The sequence below is a fragment of the Odontesthes bonariensis genome, chromosome 9 (assembly GCF_027942865.1).
Source record: "Odontesthes bonariensis isolate fOdoBon6 chromosome 9, fOdoBon6.hap1, whole genome shotgun sequence".
NCBI lineage: Eukaryota > Metazoa > Chordata > Actinopteri > Atheriniformes > Atherinopsidae > Odontesthes > Odontesthes bonariensis.
The window spans coordinates 16,196,196-16,218,074 of record NC_134514.1 but is presented as its reverse complement, the minus strand read 5'-3'; the positions used below and the strand labels follow the sequence as shown (position 1 = coordinate 16,218,074).

Genomic DNA, 21,879 nt, shown 5'->3' with positions numbered 1-21,879 from the left:
GAGGGTAAAGATCCTAAAGTGATATTTGCAGAAGTACATGAGTGTAATTCAGTTCAGTTCAGTTTTATCTATATAGCGGCACTTAAATAATTCAGTCCAATTCAAGCCAATTCGCGTTCAATTCAGTGTAATCATAATCCAATCAAATCCAATTAATTCATTTAAAAATTAATCCAATTCATTCATACAGAGCAAATTAAAAAATTTGAAGACAGAAAAGACGGGAAAAAACACTGTAACACCATTCAAAGGATGCCGGTTGGAACAGGGAAACATTTGCTAATGACCACAATAATGCCAAATGTACATTGTACATGTTTTTGAGAAATTAAACGGGGGAAAAGGAGAGCAAAGTGAGGAAATGTGTGACATAAGATTCTTCTCCTCACATATAAAGATCTTAATGACCAAGCTCCAACATATCTTAAAGATCTCATTGTAAGATATTTTCCCAACAGAGCACTGTGCTCCCAATCTGCAGGTTTACTTGTGGTTCCCAGAGTTTCTAAAAGTGGAATTGGAGGCACAGCTTTAAGTTATCAGGTCCCTCTCTTGTGGAATAAGCTGCTAGTAAATGTCCTGGTAAGCAGACACCCTCTCTAAGTTTAAGACAAGGCTTAATGTTCTTCCGTCTTCATTGTTAAGGCAGGTCTTCCTTTGCTTGCTCATTTGTTCAGAGTTTTACCTCAGTTTTAGATAGATGAATAGAAAATGTGGATTTGATTACCTATTATCAATGACCTATCCAACAGTTTGGAAAAAAAAGAAGAAGGAGGAAACAGGAAAGTACATTTTGACAGCCTTTAATCACAATCACTGTGCTTCCGATGCCAAAGTCAAACAGGAAAACAAAGACACCATCATGGAAAGCCCTTTAAAGAAACTCTGGAAAAATCACATAAAAGGGAACTCTATCAAAGGTGAAGAGGACAAAAAAGAAATGAAAAACAGAATATTGTTTGATAAGTGAACACAAGTTTTGTTGAATCTATTCACTATTTGTGATTTTGAAATATCAGCTATACAATGTCAAAGATTTTTCCAATCAGATACATACCCCTTTGTAATGAAACTCAACGCTACCTTTGGCACATTCGGTTTAAATGTCTCACATTTTAGAGTGCTGAAATGTCAGGTCAGGTCCATGCCCCGACAGGACAGAGCTGCTTCAATGGCACAAGGCCATTAAACAGTCAACATGTTTAACCTCTTTATATGCAGCTAATGCAACTGTATTAGGGCCTGTGATGAGCAGGAGCCCGGAAGAAGTGATTGTCAATAAATGTGTGAAAAGATTAGCCTACATCTCTGTGGCTCTCATCCATTTGACAAATATAAAACCCTTTTCGGGTTTAGCTGCTTAACATTTATTAACACATGTAAGAAAAGTGATCTGTGAGGCAAGCAGAAAAAAATAAAGAAATATTCAGTAAAAAAAACACTTTTACATATATCAATTAGCTTATATGTATGTTGTGAGTTTATGAAATGAAAGTTTTAATGAAGATTTAAGGAAGATTTAAAGTTTAAAAATTACACTGCATGAAATACTGGGTCACGGTAATTATAGATATGAGTGAAAATAAATGGACAGCAACATTCCCACAGCTGATAGCAAGACAGAAACAGACAATGGCATAATAAAAACAAAGATGGGTCTTTAAAAACGAGCTATAAATCAGATTAAAAACAAAGGCTAAGGGCCTGCCAGCTGGATTTAAAGGATCTAATAGATGAGTTTGCATAGAGGAAAGCTCAGGGAGTGTACCTGTGATGTAAGCTGAACCTTATTTTTGGCTGTGGCTCAGACGGCTGACTCTGTTCTCGTCTGTGTGCTGCACTACCATGAAATTTGTTTTCATCTTTTATGGTGCTTCCACACATGATTTTGTCCTATATAGCTGATGGTCTATTTTCTTGGTGATGTTTTTTTGTAAGGTTCTTGTGCAGAGCATTTTTGTGGTTGCCATTTGCTCTAAAGTTGTTACTTAGACTACCAAATGTTGTTCTGATGTTTACTGTGAGATTGAGCTGTTTTCCACCGGGCTACTGCTGGTTAACATGCTTTAACCGGCGTGTAAAACATTAAGTGGCCGCTGGTAGGATAAGAGGAAAGAGGAAGGCAGGCTGCACACTGAACGGTGAGCTTAATCATGTCATGATTTGTGATGGGCCTATTTTGACCATTCTTTTAATTTGTGTTTTTATGAGTGTGAAGCCTCTAGTCAAGACTTGTTTTCAAATGGATTTCTTTTTAACTGTACTTTTCAGCTTAACATTTTTTCTCATTATGTATATCATTTTCATGTGCTGTAATCCATAACAGCAAACATCAAGTTTAAAGCTCTCTCAATAACATATTTCATCATCAATCAATTTAGATTTGAATTATAATGTCTCAGTTTCTTGTCTTACCCTCTCTGCACTCTGGTCCCGTCCAACCGTCCATGCAGACCTTTGAGCCACTGGGGTCACAGCCAAAGTGCCCAAAGAAGTCATCGCGGACCCGGCAGAACTTGTTGCAGAAAGGTCCGTAGTAATTGGAGTCACATCGGAAACGAAGCCGGTACTCAAGGCTGAGAATGCGGCCGTGGTGACGATACGTCTGCCACTGTTCACCAGGGTTCAACATGGAGGAGAGGAGGACTTGCTCAATCAACTGACCTGAAGGAAGACATAGGGAATAAATCTTTATCTGGCAAATGGACTAATACAGCACTTTTCTTGTCTGGTATAGCGCTTTTACACTATAAACCACATTCACACAGCCTTTAAACATTTTTATAGGCCGTACAGTGCTTTTTTCTCTATCACACACCAATGGACGCATCGATTGACAACATGGACACTTCGACATGTGGTCAAATCAAACCACCGACCTTACGATTGGCAGACAACTGCTTTTCCACCTGAGCTACAGCTGCCCTATTACAAGTATTTCATTACAATAAAATGCTTAATTGTCTTAATATTGTGGTGCAAACTGACAGGTGACACAGGTGTAATGAAGAATACATACGTACCACCCGGATCCCAAAAGAGTTTGGACAGTGTGTAAAATGTCATTAAAAATAATGTGATAATTTTAGAATTGAATAAACCAATAATTTATTCTTAAAACCTCTAAGAACTGGAGCCTTTCCAGATGTTCAAGTTGCCAGTTTCATAGGCAGTAATGCACCCCCATCCCATCAGAACACTTTCAATGCACTTTCAATGTTCAATAGAATATTTTTATGTTGTGAACAAAATATTGGTTTAATATTGGTTTAAATAATTTTATTCTGTTTTTATTTACATTTTATTGCTACATTTCTCCAGCAAGTTCTGTGGGGAATATCTGCCTCTTTAGGTGCAAAATGCTCAACTGTCCTCAACACTTACTCACTAACTTTCTTGTCTGTTTTCAGCAGGTTTATCAGAGCTATTTCAGAAAAAAAACAGCTGCCTGTCGAGGATGGAAACAACTCAGTGAATTGAAACATTCAGCTTGTGAGCTGATAAATAAAACAAAGAGTTGTAGAGCTGAAAGAAACTGCTAATTTCAGTGAGATATTTTCTCGTAGAACTTTGCGCTGTTCTGTTCAGAGACGTTACATTGTGTTTAATTCCTCTGGATTTTGGTTTGGAATTGTATTACCTACAACCATCAGCATCAGACAACATGTAAAGTGATGATTAGTGAACTGAAAAATGTTTCCAGCATGAATACCGCTGGACACAAGAGTCGATTATGGAGCCAGAAAAAAGGGGTCAAAGGTCTGCAGAGAAGAGAGGCAGCCAGAACAGCAGAACGGACCAAACAAGCCCCAGGGCAACGTTTGGGCAGCGGCTGCTGGTCCTGACCCCCGGAGGGGTTTTCCCATGGGCGCTGTCATCCCCTGACAATCCTCCCTGACAGGGTGTTAACATATGCAGAGTACTGAGAATATGACTGTTTGTGTGTGTATATCTGTGCGTCTCGATCTATACGATTATAGTGTGCATTCAAGAGATGCTGGACAGATTTTATGATATTCATGCAGAACAGCCCTGTTGAAGGTAAGTCAACAGTGAAGAGAGAGCAGTGTAGAGTGTGTGCGTAACAGCCAGAGGCAAATACAGCTAAAGTGGATGGGAAGCAACTATTGGAACACACATATAACAAACTGCCTCATGGAGAGATGAGATCACTGTAGATTTGGACAAAGGAATGAAAACAGGGACACTCATTGGCTGGTGTGTATTTTAAACACGCACACATATGTGTGTTTAAAACACACTGAGGCGGAGTGGACACTGAGCAAACTGCAAGCTCAGTTGATACTCCATTCCTCCACCGCCTGTCGTCAAATTGAGAGCCCCATTTTCCAAACACTCATGATGCTGCAGTGCATTGTGGGTTTTGAATCTGGCATGTCGAAGGGTTAATTTCATCATCATCATTTCTGTGCCAGATGAGAAGAAGAAATAACATAATTAGTGCAGCAGGGAAGGTGTCCAACAGAGTCTGATTTCCTCTGTAACGTGATTAGATGAGATGGCACGATAAGAAGTAAGTACAAGTAGACACAAAGACTGAAAAAAAAGGAGTTCAAATATTAGATGGGAAAACAGCAGAAATAAGACGACCTGAGCTGTGCGGAAAATTAAATGTTACAAAAATACAAGTGTGTTTGCAGGTGGTGAAAACACTCAAATCTCTTCCCCTGGCGATTGTCCCCCGCTGCCTGGTCTGAGCTGTGAAGCGCTTGCCCTTGACAAAGGCTGAAAAAACACTGCAGGAGAGAAAACACCCACTTTCACTCACTATTCCATATCACCTACTGACAAATCAATAGTCCAACAGAAGCCAATAGATCAGAAGGATAGTGTTTGCATCTCTTCTGTGTCTGATGTATGTTAGTGTTATTTTAAGTTTTTCTGCTACTATAGTATGTCACAAAAACTGTTCTCACATGGATGAAAGTTCAAACATGTGTGATGGATTTTATAGACAAGCTGGTCCAGATTAGAGAGCCTCTATTAGGGAATTCCACTTTCTCAAAAAGTCGTGATGGAAGTTTTGTGACTGAGTTGATCATAAATACAGATGAAACGCTGGCAAACGCAGCAGAAGATATGAACTAAAAATTAATAATTGTAATATGTGAGCAGAGGAAAGAACAAAGAATGTCAAGGAGAGAGACCAAAGAATACAGGAAGCATTGTGTCAGGCTCTAAAGAAAATCACCAGGTGGAGCATCTCACATCTAAGTGGGTTAACTGATAACAGGTCAGCAGCACAATCGGCCATAAAAGGAGTATCCTTTAGAGTCTGGGCCTTTCAAAAGTACACATGGAGAGAATTTCCCCCCCTTAATCAGTACAGTCTCTCAGAAAAACCTGTAGAAGTTATGAAACTTTGGATTTGTTTTCACGAACACAAAATCTGTATTTTTCAAGCCACACAGCACAACTTTTAAAGTAATGTACTTCAACAGGGCATCGGGCGTGTCCAGCACGTTTTGTGTGTTTAGCCAGGGGGACTCAAGCAGCTTAAACCAGGAAAAGGACATAGTGATGTGGTCTTTTGAACAAAAGCCATGATGTTTTTAATAGGAATTCTTAACCAGCTAGTTTGTGATGTGTAAAACAGGAAAAACAGCATGGAAACAGCGGCTGAATGCTTTAATAATATTTCAACGTGAAGTCACTTAAAAACATCAGTATTTGTGATGGGAGTTGGAATTCAGTTTGTGTGAAGCTTCATCGTCAACCTCCGCAGCCCGACCTCCAGATGTGGACTGTGTGGCCTCTTAAATATGATGCGACAATTCTTGTGCAACTATTTCTCAAAATGGCATGATACTGTTTTCCTTTCTGTTGTTATGTTCATGTCCAGTAGCACAAAAAAAATAAGTGGAAATTGTGTTTGTGGACACAAATCAATTGATAAAGTTTTTGTGACTATGTCACATTTTGATGGAGACTGGTTTGGCTCGATAGAAGCCAAATGAAAAAGAAACACAAGCAGTCAGATTTCCCTATTCAAGCAAGATATTTCAAGTGTAATACTCTGCTGCTGCTTTAATAAATCTTTCTGTAACTCATGTAAATCTCATTTTCGCTGTACTTGACAGGTTGGCATTCCTCATTTTACTTCTTTAAAACAAGGCATGGTCAATATTTGTAAAGATTTGCAGGTGAAGGCAATGAGTGTCAGAGGGCTCACCTCCCCTTCAATTCTTCTTGCTTTTCCTTTCTCTTTAAAATCCATGTTTTACGGTAATATCATCCACCTTTGGTCCACTTTATTAATCAGTGAACATTGCCTTTGTGAGGACGTAATGCTCAGTTTCTTTTACGGTTTTATACACACTGATACAATTTTGTGATAACTTGAAGGCTGCAGTTTCTGGTACATTCAGAGTTGTGTTTTGCATGACTATATTCATTCAGTTTAGAGTAAATTAAAGAGAAGTACTACCTTTCGGATATCCTGTTTGAAATATCCACTTATGCAGCCTGCTGTGGTTCCACATACACAGCTGCAGATGAATATGTCTGACTGCTTTTTTTTTTACTTGGGAGAGTAAAAGGCAAAATATCAAAAAACACAACACAAAACTACTTATAAACTGGGAACATTTTTTAACAGACATAAGAACGTCCCCACACATTAAAACTAAAGCTACATTTTGTTAAAGAAAACTCTGTGAAGGTCAGACTGTCAAAGAACATCATATTTTCTCACAGTTTCCAAAGACTGTTCCAGAAGATTCAGTTGTGCTCGGTAATCCTTTCTGATTGGCAGCTGGGCCCGATAAGTCCGTCCAAACTGCTACAGGATGCCTGTGTTTGGGCTGAGCTTAGCTGTCGGCCCAGTGAACGGCTTTAGCCTCAATGTAAGGGGCTGTCAGGAGCTCAGGTGGAAATGGAGGATAATGCAAACAAGATGTAAGAGCGTTGCCAGAGGGCAGAAAGAAGGGGAGAATGTAGGAGAACAGGTAGGACGAATGAAGAGAAAGTAAAGGGTCTCTGGTGGAGTTCCCAGTTTCTCATTATCTCAGCCATCATTTGGATTGGATTGCGGTCCCTTCACTGAGGGAGGAAGAGGATGGCGGGATGAAAGGGAGGATTGTGGCATGACCGGAATGAGGAAGGGATGGAACATCTGTCTGTTCGTCTTTGTTTTATGCTTTTTATAGCACGCAGCTCACTGTCATGGAGCTTTTCCCGATTACGAGGAAAGTGAACAAAGAGACGAGCAGGAAATTAAAGGGCCTCGATAAAAGGCTCCCTAAACTTGTGTGATCACAGACATTAAGACATAAAGGACATCTTCACATTGTTTCATCATGTCGACCCACACAGTCTGGTAAACAAGCACCCGTGCTGCTTGCGCCTATGAGAAGTTGTTTGTTGAAAACTTAAATTGGAACAAACAGTTTTCTTGGCACGACAGAGGAGAAAATACAGTAACAATAGCGATGGAGGAAGTATTCCCATAAGAAAGTAAAGTCCTAACACCACCCTATGGAAGTACTTTGTCACAAGTTAAGGACCTGCATGTGAAATGTTACTCAAATAAATGTAAATAAATGTCCCTTAAGACTGTTATACTACATCATTTTGTAATGTGTCATCGGATTATTATCCTTATTATTGGATTTTTCACTTTTTGAGTCACCTCAAGAACTAACGATCATTTTGAATACGGGTTCAGCGTTTTCTCAAGTGATTAACAAATCTTCTGTGAAATCACAGATTTACCAAATAGTCCTTTCAGCCACCCTTGTTGGGTAGTTTAAGTAATACCAAATCATGTTTTACTAATTTGCCATGTTTTTATTGTATCAGCTACAGCTGATAAACTAAAATTACTTTAGATGCCCCAACATATATGTGACTGAGCAACATGCATAAAAGTTAAGATACACAATGCATGTGCTTAACACAATGAAGAAAAAGGCAACTGGCTAGCTACCAACAGCTATTTAAAAATTTAATTAGCTTAGGTTTGGTGCCCGTCAATCTCCTGCTCCATTCGTCCCTCACTCGTGAACAAGACCCCGAGATACTTGAACTCCTCCACTTGGGGAAGGATCTCATTCCCGACCCGGAGAGAGCATTCCACCCTTTTCCGGCCGAAGACCATGGTCTCGGATTTGGAGGTGCTGATTCTCATCCCAGCCGCTTCACACTCGGCTGCGAACCGCTCCAGTGAGAGCTGAAGGTCACGGCCTGAGGACGCCAACAGAACCAAATCGTCCGCAAAAAGCAGAGACCCGATTCTGAGGTCGCCAAACCGGACCCCTTCAACGCCCTGGCTGCGCCTAGAAATTCTGTCCATAAAAATTATGAACAGAATCGGTGACAAAGGGCAGCCCTGACGGAGTCCAACCCTCACAGGAAACATGTCCGACTTACTGCCGGCAATGCGGACCAAACTCTGACACCGGTCATACAGAGACCGAACAGCCCATATCAAGGAGTCCGGCACTCCATACTCCCGGAGCACCCCCCACAAGAGTCCCCGAGGGACACGGTCGAACGCCTTCTCCAAGTCCACAAAACACATGTAGACCGGTTGGGCGAACTCCCATGCTCCCTCCAGGATCCTGTGGAGGGTATAGAGCTGGTCCACTGTTCCACGGCCAGGACGAAAACCACACTGCACCTCCTGAATCCGAGATTGGACTATCCGGCGGATCGGTGCGGCGTCTGCAGTGATGCGGGCTCTGCACCGGCCCGTCGTGGTGAAGAAGGAGCTGAGCCAGAAGGCGAAGCTCTCGATTTAACGGTCAATCTATGTTCCTATCCTCACATATGGTCACGAGCTGTGGGTAGTGACCGAAAGAACGAGATCGCGAATACAAGCGGCCGAAATGAGTTTCCTCCGCAGGGTGTCTGGGCTCTCCCTTAGAGATAGGGTGAGAAGCTCGGTCATCCGGGAGGGGCTCGGAGTAGAACCGCTGCTCCTCCGCATCGAGAGGAGTCAGATGAGGTGGCTCGGGCATCTGGTGAGAATGCCTCCTGGACGCCTCCCCGGTGAGGTGTTCCGGGCCCGTCCCACTGGGAGGAGGCCCCGGGGAAGACCCAGGACACGTTGGAGAGACTATGTTTCTCGGCTGGCCTGGGAACACCTCGGGGTCCCCCAGAAGAGCTGGAGGAAGTGGCCGGGGACAGGGACGTCTGGGTCTCTTTGCTCAAGCTGCTGCCCCCGCGACCCGATCCCCGGACCAGCGGAAGATGATGGATGGATGGATGGATGGAAGGTTTGGTGCCCTGATCTCGGGAAGTCTGGATTTTATTTGATGCTGGGGGGGTATGGATAATAATTATTTCATAATTACGTTTTTAGACCGGTTTCAACTAACTCCATTTTACATAAAATGTCATCATGTACTCCTTTTCCACCACCTGTAAGATCTTGTGTTGCCTATTTGAAAGGAATAGCAAAAAAGTCTGCACTCTGTGGAGGATTTAGACGAAGTGTTAGGTAACCTGCAGGAATTTCACCCAAGAGGAATTAAACTACTTGTGAAAGTTAAAAAAAGAGCAGGTTTGCCAACATAATCTGGCTTGTTTTAATTAATTAGTGATAAAAATTGACTTTCTGGCCCACTGGTGGTAGGTGAAGCCAACCTATAATGACTGATAATGATTTGATAACATTAAAAAAAGTGTGCTTGAACCGACCGAGCCGTCAAACATCAAAACAGAAGATGAAGAAACTCTTTAAAACACACAGGTCTGCTGACACTTCTCCTCAGTGGAAAAGTACTGTACTTATTGTTGCTTAACATTCCTTAATTTTGCTTTACATTACTGTATACAAGAAGGTATAAAAGTATTTACTTTGTATGTATTTTACTCAGTTAACTTAAGCTTTACTTGATTCTGATGTGTCATTGTCGTAGTCCAGAGCTTCCAACACCAGAGAGAAGGATTTCTGCAAAAAAAACAAAACACAAACATGCGTCAAAAGTGCAGCAATATACGGTAATGAGTTGAAAACAAGACTGCCTAAAATCTTTCTACTCACTGACTTTTGATAAACATGTGGTTGTAGATACAGTGGAGGCTAAATGTGATTAGAACCCTCAATGACACTACAATCGGCCTTTAAACCAGTTTAAATCCAGTTTGGTATTCTTGCATGATACTTTCAGCACGTATAACAATATAACATGTTTGAAAGTTAGATTTTTTTAAGCTGGTAAATGTCAGCAGGCTTGATATGAATATCGATCAGTGGTGTTGATATTCAGAAGCCTTGAGCGTGTTCAGAGTTACTTTTCGTAAAAACGGATTTGTCAGTTGGAAAGATTATGAAAACATAAGCTCAATACGGTAAAAAGGTCCACTCTCTGCTATAGCAGTCAATCTGTCTGTGTCTAGATGATTCTACGAAGTTCTAGCTATCTGGCATCAATCTGTCCCCTTGGCTTTCAAATGGCCAAATTTTTCTGGCACTGAAGGGGTTAGTAGTGTCACCTCACAGTGAGTTCCTGGTTTCTGTGAATGCTCTGGTTTCCTCCCGCAGTCCAGAGACATTGTATGCTAGGTTAATGGACTAACATCCTCTCCAGGACGTACCTCGTTTCTTACTCAATAGGCTCCAGCTCCCTGCAACCCTGAGCAGAACGAAGTGGGCATAGGGAATGTATGAATAAAGATTTATTTCTCTTTAAGTTCACACATAGTGGTGGATGATGAATCTTGAGCTTAATTTAATCATGCCTTCTCAGCCTACAATGGGGTGTTTATTCCCTCTGCATAAAAATGTTTAAATGTAAAACCTAGTTTAAATTCTGTGTACATGAATAAAACAGATGGTCAGATCATTTTAAAATTTCAGCGTGTATTTCAATCCTTGGCCTCAGCCTTTAAAATAAGAAGAAGCATCACAAGCTATTAACTTTACACTCAAGCCATGTCTGCAGTTGGCAGCCGTGTTGGCTAAAAAAAAAATTAAAAGAATCAACCTGCAGTATGATAAAAAGGAAAAGAGGACAGTGTTAAATTGGGGTGAGGGAGCACATTCCACAAACTATTGTCAGATGAATTAATTCAATTTATTGTCCACTGTGCCTACTTTTAGACTCAGACAAGCTTTTGCAGCCTCCGCTGCGGCATGCAGATCAAACCTGTACTGATGGGCCAGGTCCTTATATTTATTTTACATGTGTATTAAAATTCAGAGCATTAAGTAGAGATTAATTCAATGCAGATATTCTGCAGCACAGCCGCAGAGGACCTGGGCATATACTGGACTTCTTCAAATGATGACTCACACAGATATCACACTCTGGAGAGATAACACAGGGTTGGTTTTTTTTCTGCAACTTCCCCCTTTCTGATGCATTTTTTGATCTTATAGATCAGCTATGAATAATTCAGACTAACACACCTTTTACTGTTTTCCCTTCATCCTCCCACCCATCCTTCCCTTTGTGAAATACACCAGTGCCTGCATGGCAAATAGATCCACCATATGCATTGTGGCTAAGGTTTTCCTAAAAGGCTACATGGATGTGTGGTCACGTCTATGTTGAGGGGGCGTACTGCCAGAGGGGGTTTGAGTGGGAGGAAAGGAGGAAGAGTGCTAAGAGAGTTGAAATGGATATGAAGGAGACGATGGGTGCAGGAGGAGAGGGAGATATGAAGTAAGGTAGGGATGGATTTGGAGGGAGGTTAAGGGCAGGAGGTCGGCAGCAGCATGAATATTAGCCAGAGGCTGAGCAGAGGAGAAGATGAAGGGTTACAGTAAAAGTTTAAGATGTTAGGGGGAGGGAAAATTGTATGGAAAAAACACTGTCAGGGATAAGCTTTAAGTGAGTTTCTCCACTGCAACAGATGAGGAGATGGAAGGAAAAGGTGAGCCAGGTGATTGTACAGAGAGAGAAAAGGACAGAGGATAATTACTGAGAGATATGTACAGAAAAGAAAATTGTACAGCTGTGGTGGAAGGCCTTTGTCAGATTATCAGGCGCAGCATGTGGCGGAGAAAGACCCCAACAAGGTCAGTGGATGAAACAAAAGGATGACAAGACTTAAACTTAAGAGTAGAGATTAAGGGGAAAGACAAAAGAATGTAAGAAAAAATGTAGAGATGGAAGTCATGGTGCTCATGAGACGTGTCGGGCTGCAGAGCCACCTCACAGCCAGTTCATTAAGGATGGCAGGTAGCAGATAGTCCACAGATGGACCAGCTGGAGTCATTAAACTTTGGCTTAAAAACCTCACCTGAAGCAATGTTTAGTATTCATGATTTACACCTATACTGGGATTTTGCAGTGGACTATACCAGCATTAGATCTGTGTAGAACCAGTGATGCGAGTAGTAACGTACACATTTTAAGGGAAAATTGCCAATACAACAATGGACCACATTACAGGTTAAAGTTAAATATTCAAGACAGAAATCAGCAAAATGCACATAAGTTTTTAGATTTCTGTATTTCTGCCACTGACATCTTGTATCTTTGAAACTGGATGTTATAAGCAGAAACAACACACCCCTTTAGGTTGGGGACCACCTCTTATTGAATCCCTTTTTATGTAACACTCATCTGTACAGCTCATCTGAAACCTGACACAAACAACTTTTTAATAAGAAACAAGCCAATGATAAGACTTGCATATATAAGCTTTAAAAGTAACAGTATTTCATATCTTGCGTCTGCGTTAAAACCTTCAGCACTGAACATACTTCACCGACTTAATAATCTGAGATACACAGTTATGTTAGCGCTGTTGTTGGTCTTTTAGCTTTATTCTGCTGTGGAAAAGACGAATGTCAAAGAGGACAAAGATCTGCTTTGTGATGAAGTGTTAAAATAATTAAAATTATGCAGTGCAGCTGTAGTCTGCTTTTCACTTGTGCTTCTTTTGCCATTTATAGTGTTTTGTTGCTTTGTCCTCTTTGTTATGATATCAGTGTCATGACTCATGCTAGAGCAAAAGGTGGAAGAGGATCAAAATGGAGGACAATTGCAGCTTAGACAGGTGGGAAAATGACAAATATATTAATCAAACTGAAGCGCTGAACTGAAGGCACAAAATCAAAGAAATAGCTGATGTACTGACTACCGGAGGCTCATGGAGAACCACAGGAATGCAACAATGATCTGGCACTGAACAAAGGAAAACCTGGAGGACAAATACTGAGGGAGGTGATAACAAACGAAGATCAGGTGTGGCAATCAGAAACTGAAAACCAGGTGTAAAGAGGAAGTAAAAACACCTGTAAATACACCAGGAAATACACATGAGGGCAAACGCTACAAAATAAAACAGGAAGGAAGGAAATTAAGTGCAAAAAGTAAACCAAGAAACCGAAAGACAAAGTCAAACACAAAAACTCATTGACCATGACAATCAGTTGTTGCTGGTCCCTCATGGATCGAGCTAACTTTCAGTCATTCAGCATTCGATCAATGTGTAGTGTCACCTCCAAAGCCTACGTGCTGTAAGTGCCATGTAAGACTGCACATCTGTCCGTCTGCCCCACCTGTTGGGGCCGAGAGCGCCGGGGATGGATTCCTCTGTGTCAGTATAAACAGGCCCTTAAAGCTCATCTCCATCATCATACTCTTCTGCTTCTGCTATCTGCTTCTAAAATGAGCTCTTTAAATTTGAAGGAGTACTGAGATATGTGCTCTTTTCTAAAGTACTGTTCAGTAAGTTAACATATTGTAGTTGCAGGATAATGTGTGTGTGTTTAAATTGTATCTACTCTGTGTCTTATGTCCGCCCAGATTAACAGGAAAGTAAAACTTGTGGAAAAATTATATTAGAGACGCTCCACATTGCAAGGAAAAATGTTTTGAGTCTGAGGTTTAAGGGAGCATAAAACTGCTAAATGATTTTAAAACAAAAACACGTGTCAAACATGAAATCAGCACATTGCTGGGGCAGCAGGAAGCTAAATGTTCTTCTGACAAAAGGCTACAAGAGTTGAAGTGTTTGATGATCAGGCCGGTTATGATGAAGTACCCACTACTACAAAATGCCCACGCAGCATTACCTCACTGCTGGCCTGTTTGCAGACCTCTTAGCCTTATCATCTTTCCAATCACCCTCCCTTTCCCTCTCCCTTCCTTCCATCCACTGGATCTGATGTCCCCTCTATCTGCTCGCACTCTCTGCCAACTACTAGCTACGGTAAAGCTCTGTGGGAAGTCCAAAGCCTTTTTTTTCTGTCACTCTCTGTTTTTCCATCCCTGCCTACATCATACACAGTCTCATGTGCCACAGGTACACGCAGACAGGTGAGTCATCATATATTAAACAATGAGGGAGGGGTGCACCTACATCCAGGCCTCAAGTTGAGGTTGGGCTCTTGTGTGCAGGTCAGCAAGGGTCAAAGTGAGCACGATTACCAAGTTAGAAATCACAACAACTGTGTCTGAAGAGATTTATTTACAATATGCCCTTCCTGACAACTTCTGCAAAACATCCACACTCACATGGACAAAGCAGCTTTTCGTGTAACAAGTTTCTAATGCCAGACAAAAAACAAGGCACTCAGAGGCCAGGTCAGGGGAAGCAGGGAAGAAAACACTCCCAAAGAAGAAAATTAGAACAACAAAAACAAGAGATCACAATCAGAGATGAAGTGATACCATTACCTTGCTCCAAAACAAACAACAGCACAGAGCAGTTTATGGAAATAATCACCAAAACAGTGACATAATGTGAAAGGTGTAAAATAGCCTGTCTCAAAACAGTGATAAGAAACACACACAAAGTGTTGAGTATTATATTATTGGCTATCTAAACTTTGTTGCTGACAGATGGAATTAGTCTTCAAGAGAGTATCCATGCATGCAGCAGCTCTCTGAAGCTGCACACTATAACACAATGATGTGTGACATGCTGATATATTTATGGCTCAGCATGTTAGGCCCTAACATTTGCTAGTTAACACTACCCAAAAGCCAAGCTGAGGCTTTCGATTCTTTTCAATTCTGTAGTTCTGCAGGTTTTCGAGGATGAAGAACATTAGCTCGCTATCCATCCACTAGTTGTCAGAATATCAGTCTGAACAATAGTATTGCATCATAACTGCCTTCCACAGTCTCACAACCAGCATGACAAAGGGAAAGTCATTACAACATCATTATCATGAAGTGCATGTTTCCTTTTTGTTTTTTTCTCTTTCTACCCATGTGAGAACTGCAAATTTACCACTGCCAAAAAAATCTGAAAACAACTAATAAATGAAGCATCACCTTTTTCACAGTATATGCCGTTTTATTCTCTACACACATTAAATATTGTATTTATTGATCAGCTTAAAATGCGTTAGATTTGCAGTTGTTTCCATAGCAATTATCTGGACTTTTCAAAGCGAGCAGGAAAACGCCAGATGGAACTAATTAAACCGAAAATGTTTCATTTCCAGAAGTTAATGACATTCATAGCAAGCATTTGTAATTTATTTGTCACACCTGCATCTGACGAGTCAAAAAGTCAGCTTTGAAATTATGCCCATCAAGGAGCCAAGAGGCCAGAGGCATAAATTATCTGGACATGAAAAACACACTTAGGCCTTTTTCTGACACACAAGCTGGTATTCATGGGTGCACTTAACAAATTCTTCAGATCATGCGAACACGCGATTTTAGGGCAATTTGCCCCTGATATGAGATGGAAATGGAAAATGGAATGGAAATGGAGACCAGGTTTTTCTAATATACTCTTATTTAATTGTGGTTGCTCTGCATAACTGCAGCTGTGCGTCACCATCATAAATAACGTTGCTAATGTAAGTTTTAAAAAAAGAATAAGTAATTGTTTCATGTGCTGCTTTGTACTGACTACCGGAGGCTCATGGAGAACCACAGGAATGCAACAATGATCTGGCACTGAACAAAGGAAAACCTGGAGGACAAATACTGAGGGAGGTGATAACAAACGAAGATCAGGTGTGGCAATCAGAAACTGAAAACCAGGTGTAAAGAGGAAGTAAAAACACCTGTAAATACACCAGGAAATACACATGAGGGCAAACGCTACAAAATAAAACAGGAAGGAAGGAAATTAAGTGCAAAAAGTAAACCAAGAAACCGAAAGACAAAGTCAAACACAAAAACTCATTGACCATGACAATCAGTTGTTGCTGGTCCCTCATGGATCGAGCTAACTTTCAGTCATTCAGCATTCGATCAATGTGTAGTGTCACCTCCAAAGCCTACGTGCTGTAAGTGCCATGTAAGACTGCACATCTGTCCGTCTGCCCCACCTGTTGGGGCCGAGAGCGCCGGGGATGGATTCCTCTGTGTCAGTATAAACAGGCCCTTAAAGCTCATCTCCATCATCATTTTGTTTTTGCTGTACATCAGCCCTCTTGGCAAAGTCATTAGTCATTTTAAAAATGTCTCCTATCGTTTTTATGCAGATGACATTCAATTGTATTTTTCTTTTAAGGAGTCAGAGTTGCACAAACTGTCTGAGCTATTGGATTGTCTCTCAAGCATAAAGAACTGGCTCACTGAAAACTGCCTCCAGTTAAATTGTAAAAAGACTGAGACTCTGATCATTGCTCCAGAGCAAAGAATTCCCCTTGTCCTGAACCACCTCGGTTCTCTGGGCTCGTCCGTTCAGTCGAGCATCAGGAATCTTGGTGTCTGGTTTGATCAGTCTTTGTCTCTTGACTGCCATTCTAGACACTAACTAAAAAAACTGTTTTTATCATTTAAGAAATATTGCAAAGTTAAGGCCAATCCTGTCCAACTCTGACCTGGAAATTGTGATTCACGCTTTTATCTCTTCACGTTTGGATTATTGCAATTTTATTTTCATTTGTTTTAACAAATCTGTTTTAAATCGTCTTCAAATGGTCCAAAATGCTCGACTTTTAACAGGATCAAGCAGACGGACTCATATTACGCCAATCTTATCTTCCTTGCACTGGCTCCCGATCAAATATCGTATAGATTTTAAAATTTTAGTGTTGACTTTTAGAGCCCTGCACGGGCAGACCCCCAGTTATGTCTCTGATCTGCTGTGTCCCTACAGCTCCAGCCGCTCCCTTCGGTCCTCTGGCCAGAACCTCCTCATGGGCCCAAGGACTTCCTTTAAAACCAGAGGAGACTTGTCTTTCCAGGCTTTTGCTCCTAAATTATGGAACAAGCTGCCTGTGTCCCTTCATGAGGCGGAGTCTGTGGATTCTTTTAAAAAGCAGCTAAAGACATTCTTTAGACAGGCTTTTAGTTGATTGGCCCGAAGTCACTTTTTGTATCCATATATGAACTTGTTTTCTCTTTGTAATTTTGTTTTACTGTGTAAAGCACTTTGTGATTTTTATCTATGAAAGGTGCTATATAAATAAAACTTCTTCTTCTTCTAAACGTTCTAATAGAGCACATAACTATGAATCTGTCAAAAAAAAAGCACATGAACATTTCTAAATTTGTGCAGTTTTGTTCATTAAATTGTACATCAAATATCAATTTACCCAAAATTATTGTTCTCTGCACTTGTTTAATATGATTAGGAACTGTTACAACATTTTTCTGTATTTATCTATTGAAATCTTTTTTTCAAATGACAGTAACTTCATGCACAGTGATGCTTTTGGCTGGATATTTCTGAAATTATGTGGAACACATCCTGTATTGGACCCTGATTTCCAGTTCAGATGTATGTTAGATTGTTGTCAATGAATTAATTATTTTTTAATCTGTCAAAATATGAATATTCATGCCGAATCAGATGCCAGATACAGAAAAACACAACTGTAGCCAGGCAGATAGCAGATGTGTGATTTCCTCTACATCAAGAATGTCCGAGGAACACCCTGAGTCACGTTCATTCCTCTCCATCAAAACTTCTTCCACCCTGCAGACACATAGATTGTCTTTCCTTACAACATCAGAGCCTGATGTTTCAGTGGGTTTGGGTCAGTGACTGGGCCTCGGAAACAACTCATTTTCAGTCAGACTCACTCTCTGATTGTTTGAAGCCTTCATCTATGCAGGTGGAGTGAGTCCGGAGAGAACAAGGGTCTCCCAAAAAACACAACAACATCAAAACAACACAATTAGTTTAGATGATAAATCGTCTTTTCCTTTTCCCTCAGACTGAAGGCAGTCTGGTCACCCTGACCTTTGTCCAAACCCTCACACCAGTCCAACAGTCTGAAGTATTACTGCGGACTCTGCTAATTGATGCCAATGGACAGATGTTTGTCATTCCAATTTCATTGAGGCGAAGGTTGAAAAAAATTCAAGCTTCTTTTCTATCCTTTAAACTTCTGCCACTGTCCATTTCACTGATCCCTTTCTCATTACACCCCTCCTCTCCATCCTCCCCTTGTATCTGTGCCCGTTCAACCCTCCCTCCCCTTCTCCCTCTTTCTCTCCCTCAGACATGGGCAGGGTAGGATATCCCGGCAAAGCCAGGCTGTACAAACACAGCTCTACGACAGGAAGAACTCCCAGCCCAGAGAGAGGAATTTCCCCTCAGAGCTCGCACTCTAATGCGCACACACTTGCACACACACAAGCAGACACACACAGAAATCCAGCGTCACCGGTGGCAAGCTTTGTTTTTTCAAATACAGTGCTTTCATTTGAAATAATTTGAGAGTATAGCAGACAAAACATGTCATTTATCATTTTAGACAACAAACAGGATTTTGTATTGTTTTGCTTTAATCACTCAACAACAGCTCCAAGGTATGAAGGACTGGTGGTAAAAGAATGCTGCTGTTATTCCAGCTTGTTGTATGGAGTTTAAAATGAGGTTTCATGGGGATTTTTCTCAAAAGAAAAGATAAAATATTCATTGGTATATTACGTATTAATCTGTTCGTTTTTATTAGTGTTGACTTCCACTTTAATGTAAATTTGCAAACTGCACAAAAAAAACCGTTGTGGAAATTCTTAGATCAGACCAAACAAATAACTGAGTTGATAAATAAATTGATTGAAGTAAGTTAAAAATTCGAAAGACACGAACTTAACCAGAAAATCCGAAGAAATAAAAACAAGTAGTCTGATCAAAACATTTGTTTGACTCACTAAGGAGACTCAAATCAATACCTTGTTTATTCTGCAAAGGTATAACACTATTAAAAAGGATTTCCATCTTCCAATTATCTCAACAAAGAACCTAATAATATTCATGTCACCTCAGATGGTGTTCATAACCATACATTTGCATATTCTTGTGAAGCTTTGTGCTTAATTTAGATGGGGACTGGTTTAATGGTGAAGTGAATGTTTGCTTGCAGACAAATTTCACATTTTCTTCAACATGACCGGCTAAAATTAATTAAGCAGAATTGTCAATTAAACACAGTCTTGGTTCTCTAAAATTAGCACAAAATCACATACTTTTTCATCACATCCTTAGGAATTGTCTGGCAGCGAAACAGTAAACCCCACTGACTCCTGTTTTATGTATGTTAGGGGACAGATCCCAAATACCAAAGGATCGAAAGATTCATTTTCTGTTATTATGGGTGATTACAGCTGCCGTCATTATTTTGACACAGTAGAAAATGGCTAAATTGCTAGATCTAAAAGTCTGCGGGAGTCAACTAAAATTCCACACTGATGCACAGGGGGACTTCCCCTTGAGATCTTCTTTAGACTGTCATTCCCGCTCACACAGGTGTATTTTGTGTTCATATTTGTGTTGCACTTTAGTTTTGTGAGCCATGTCTGGGGATTTCTGTGCTGGGAACCTTTGTGGTTTATGAGCTACGACACAAGCTTCATCTATTTAATGCATTCTCTTGTTTCTTTTGGGGTTCTTTGTTTAAAAGTAATGACTAAAAAAAAACAGATTTTTAAAAACACAGACCCCCAAAATAAAGTCAAATTTTGACATTGTAAGTCGAACACTGTTTTTAGATGAATTTTTAAATGTAGATAAAAAGATGTTTGCTCCTTTAATCTATAATCATTTATCACCTGATGTTATGGACTGATTGGTGGTGCTGTTGTGCCCTTTTTTGTTTAACCTCTGCACATATTCTCTTGTCCTTGGTTTCATCGTGAAACATTCCCAGTTCTTTATGATGTTTCCAATTTCCCTGATGCTTTAATGATAACGAGATGGGAGTGTCCATGGATGTCCACAGCCTTGGTTAGCCCAAAGATGAAGAGGCTGCTTTAATTAGGTTTTAACTGGTAAAGGAAATGGATGGAAAGGTTTTCACTTTTTATCAAATAATAATATAAAAACCTTGTGTTTTTGTGTCATTATTGTTTTAATTCACTGTGCCTTTAGCTGCAGTTGGGTCTCCATTGCTTGTCAAACTGTGGAAGTCCTCATATACAACAAGGTGACACACAGAGGCTTGTAACGCCTGCATACAAGTAATCAAACTATTGCACTTGAGCTGTTGTGCACACATAAAACGCATCTACAAGCAGGGTACAAACTGAGAAAAAACATATATAAATGTATACATCTATTTACATATAGATATATATTGGTAGCCAGTGTTTACTAGTTTTAATAAATTTGAATAATCCCAATCCTCCATAATATTGTGCCACAGTAGAAAGCTCAAGAAGACTCACACACAAACATGCAAATGGTTGTCATGACAGCCGCTGTGCCTGAGCCAGATTAAACGGCTGACACCTTACCTGCACTATAAACTGGTAGTTGAGGTAACCACAGTAACATCGTCATTATTATTCCTGCAGAAAAGACGCAGGTTTACTTCACTGCAAAGTACTTCAGGGTGAATGTGGCAATCTGAGGGTCCACGTTATATTAGAGTGTAAAGAATACTGAAAAAGTTCAAAATCTCAAATCACTTGAAATTGGTTTCCACTTAAATGCGGGAAGAGATAAATTGCTATCTAAACATTGGAGCAACCTTAAAATCCACAATCTGAGCAGCTTTGTGTCAAACTTGATTTTTGTGTCATTGATTGACTCTTCTCTGACAATAACAAAGAAAAGGCATCAATTCTTACGGCTCAGGGAGTGGCACAGGAGAGCAGGAGAAGTCACGGTGGCTCAAATGTGGATTTCAAAACTCTCTACAGATATTAACCCTCAGGTGAAAAAATTAAACACACAGAGCACAAGATGAGGAATTAGACCCCCGGTGTGCAGCCATCCACCGCGCCCCGCTCTCATGGCCTCGTCTCTATAATTACACGTCTCTGTTCTCACACCCTCCACGTCTCTTCTGTTTTTCTTCCATTGTGGATATAATTAGCAGCAGACTTTATCTTCCCCTGTTTGCCCTCACTCGCTTTCCATCTGTCCACAAGCACTCTCGGACACTGCCATCATCTCCTCCCCGACATCTTTCTGCCTTCCTTAAAACCCTCCGCCCTGCAGAGGGAGACCTGGCGCTCCGTTTATTTACCCAACAGCAACACAAGACTGTAAAAATCCTCCATTGTGGGCAAAAGGCGTGTAGTTACATAAATTAAAGTATTATTAGAGGAAGTATTGAATGCAATCTTTAAGGTACATAAGTATCATTTTGTAATATTCAAGCTGACTTTCATCATATGTGACAGCTGCGCTATAAAACCAGACACTGTCAGTATCTTTTTAAATCTCATGTGGAATAAATATCTCTTTTAACGCCAGAAAACATTTTAGCAAAAATTCACAATCTTTAACCTTTTTGCAGAAGCATTTGACTATCTTTTGCTGAGTCATGATTAGAATAGAATTTTCTTTCTTTCCTTTCTTGCGTTGAGGGGAGGTCAGAGGTTAAAAATGTGCGGCCTCTTGGCCTCATCTGCTAACTGTTCTGTTGTGTTTCTTTATTGGCCAACAAAATAAATATCACGTTGAAGGAATTTCATGCTGATGCATCGGTATGGAGGCTTTTCGCTATTGGAGCTTATGTCGAAGGTAAGCAGGTCTTAACTTTATATTGTAACATTTACTCTGGGGATTCCAAATCCAGTTGAATCA

At 40.5% G+C, this 21,879-nt stretch overlaps 1 protein-coding gene across 2 annotated transcripts in view; it reads right to left on the bottom strand.

Moving 5' to 3' along the window:
- LOC142388289 (uncharacterized) overlaps window positions 1-21,879 on the bottom strand; it is a 57,088-nt gene that overhangs the window by 15,738 nt on the left and 19,471 nt on the right. For both annotated transcript variants that reach the window (XM_075473372.1, XM_075473373.1), the window contains exons 3-4: window positions 9,859-9,916; window positions 2,416-2,664 (exon numbers count right to left, since the gene is read on the bottom strand). In XM_075473372.1, coding sequence (XP_075329487.1) covers window positions 2,416-2,664; window positions 9,859-9,916 — 307 coding nt within the window. The remainder of the gene's footprint in view (window positions 1-2,415; window positions 2,665-9,858; window positions 9,917-21,879) is intronic.